The sequence below is a fragment of the Cryphonectria parasitica genome (assembly GCF_011745365.1).
Source record: "Cryphonectria parasitica EP155 unplaced genomic scaffold M406scaffold_11, whole genome shotgun sequence".
NCBI lineage: Eukaryota > Fungi > Ascomycota > Sordariomycetes > Diaporthales > Cryphonectriaceae > Cryphonectria > Cryphonectria parasitica.
The window spans coordinates 283,756-285,369 of NW_024468919.1; the positions used below are offsets into that span (position 1 = coordinate 283,756).

The 1,614-nt window shown below is 59.6% G+C and overlaps 1 protein-coding gene across 1 annotated transcript; it reads left to right on the plus strand.

The window, feature by feature from the left end:
- Positions 1–346: 346 nt before the first annotated feature.
- On the plus strand, positions 347–1,614 carry M406DRAFT_343579 (uncharacterized protein; the record flags this gene model as incomplete). The annotated part of the gene is made up of 2 exons (XM_040921889.1): positions 347–862; positions 925–1,614. The coding sequence occupies 2 exons, from the start codon at positions 347–349 to the stop codon at positions 1,612–1,614; spliced, it is 1,206 nt and encodes a 401-aa protein (XP_040770917.1).

The window sequence follows — 1,614 nt, forward strand, 5'->3', positions numbered from 1 at the left end:
CCAACCGCGCCAACACAACTCACCTCTCTTCTCTTCTCTTTCTCTTTTCTTGTGTTATATATATATATATATATATACACACACACACATATATATATATCTACCTACCTACCTGGACGACAAGATCAACCGAGTGTTGACAACAGAAAGAAGGAGCAAGCAAATTGTTGGCAGCATTGGTCGTAATCTTGGTCTCCAGCTCTGACTTCGGAGGTTGTGTTTTTTTGATTTGTTGTTTCCACCTCTGGTAGTGACGGCTTCCACCCTCGATTGTTGCGACAGCATCGCACAAGCGCGACAGGACGATCAAGTCTTGCTGAGATTCGAGGGTCACCACCAGGTCAAGATGTCGGGTTTGAGTGGCCAAAGGGGCGGTCCCCCACAGGAATCTGCTTATCCACCTCCTCCTGGTGAAGAGGACGACCGCCCTCCTCGACCTCAGTATCAACAGCTGCCCCCGCCAGCAGGCATGACCCTCCCGCCTATCCAGGACAGTCTCCAGGCCTACAGCAGTCGTTACCCAGACCCCAGGGCTCAAGGCAACTACACAGCATCTCCCACCGCCCCAAATGGCTACGGTCCTCCCGGCCCTAGCTACCAACTGCCTCCTGTCCAGCCTCCCCACGACCATAGGTACAGCGGTGACCAGCACAGGCCTTTTTACGATGCTCGTGGCGGATCCTATCCACCCCCGCCACCCCAGCCGGATCAGTACAACTACACGTACCGACCGTCTTCTGGCCCACCTTACAACAATGGCAGCTATGTCTCCGAATACGGCCGCGGGGTCGCTTCTGCGGCCGGGCAGGCTGCACCTCGACAGAGGACCTCCATCGCTTGCAGCTACTGCCGGAGGCGCAAGGTCAGTATAGCCCTTCCCATATGGCCGGCAGCTCGTGCGCTAATTCGCCTCCTGGGCCACAGATCCGGTGCAGTGGCTACGGCACCTCGGACGGGGTCTGCTCGAACTGCAGAAAGACCGGCAACAAATGCGTGTTCCAGCCTGTCAGCTCCTCGTCGACCACGGCGTTTGTTCCCGTGTCAGCCGTACCTGGCGGTGTGCCTCCAGGCACGCCTCTGTACGGCGCCTTCGGTCAGCCGCTGCCACAAGGCGCCGCTGCGGGAGGACCGCCTGGCCCTGGAGGAGCACCGCTCCCTCCACCCCCAGGCGGCGCGCAGCCCTATCCGCCGCAGCCTCAGCAGTCCGAGGGATACGGCGACCACTCGCCTCGAGCGAGTTATTACCCTCCGCCTCCTGATGATGGCAACAGCCGAAGACGACTGCACGAGGAAGATCACACCTCTCGTCTGCCTCCACCCAACCCGTACGGCGAACCCGATCCTCGCCGACGCTCGCCTGCTTCCCCGATCCAGGGCGGAACACCCCCACAAGGTCAGTACGACTACCCTACGAGCACGAGATCCTATGACCCGGGCGAGCGAACTGGCACTCCCCGACACGACACTCCCACATCTCCCCAGCACGGTGGAAATGGTCTGATAAATCTGACCTCACTCATGGATCAGCATCCACCGCCGCGCCCTCCAGCCGGGGCTGATTCCAGCCACGACATAGACCAGACTATGCTCGGCCGGCTGAACCGGCGGAGTTAG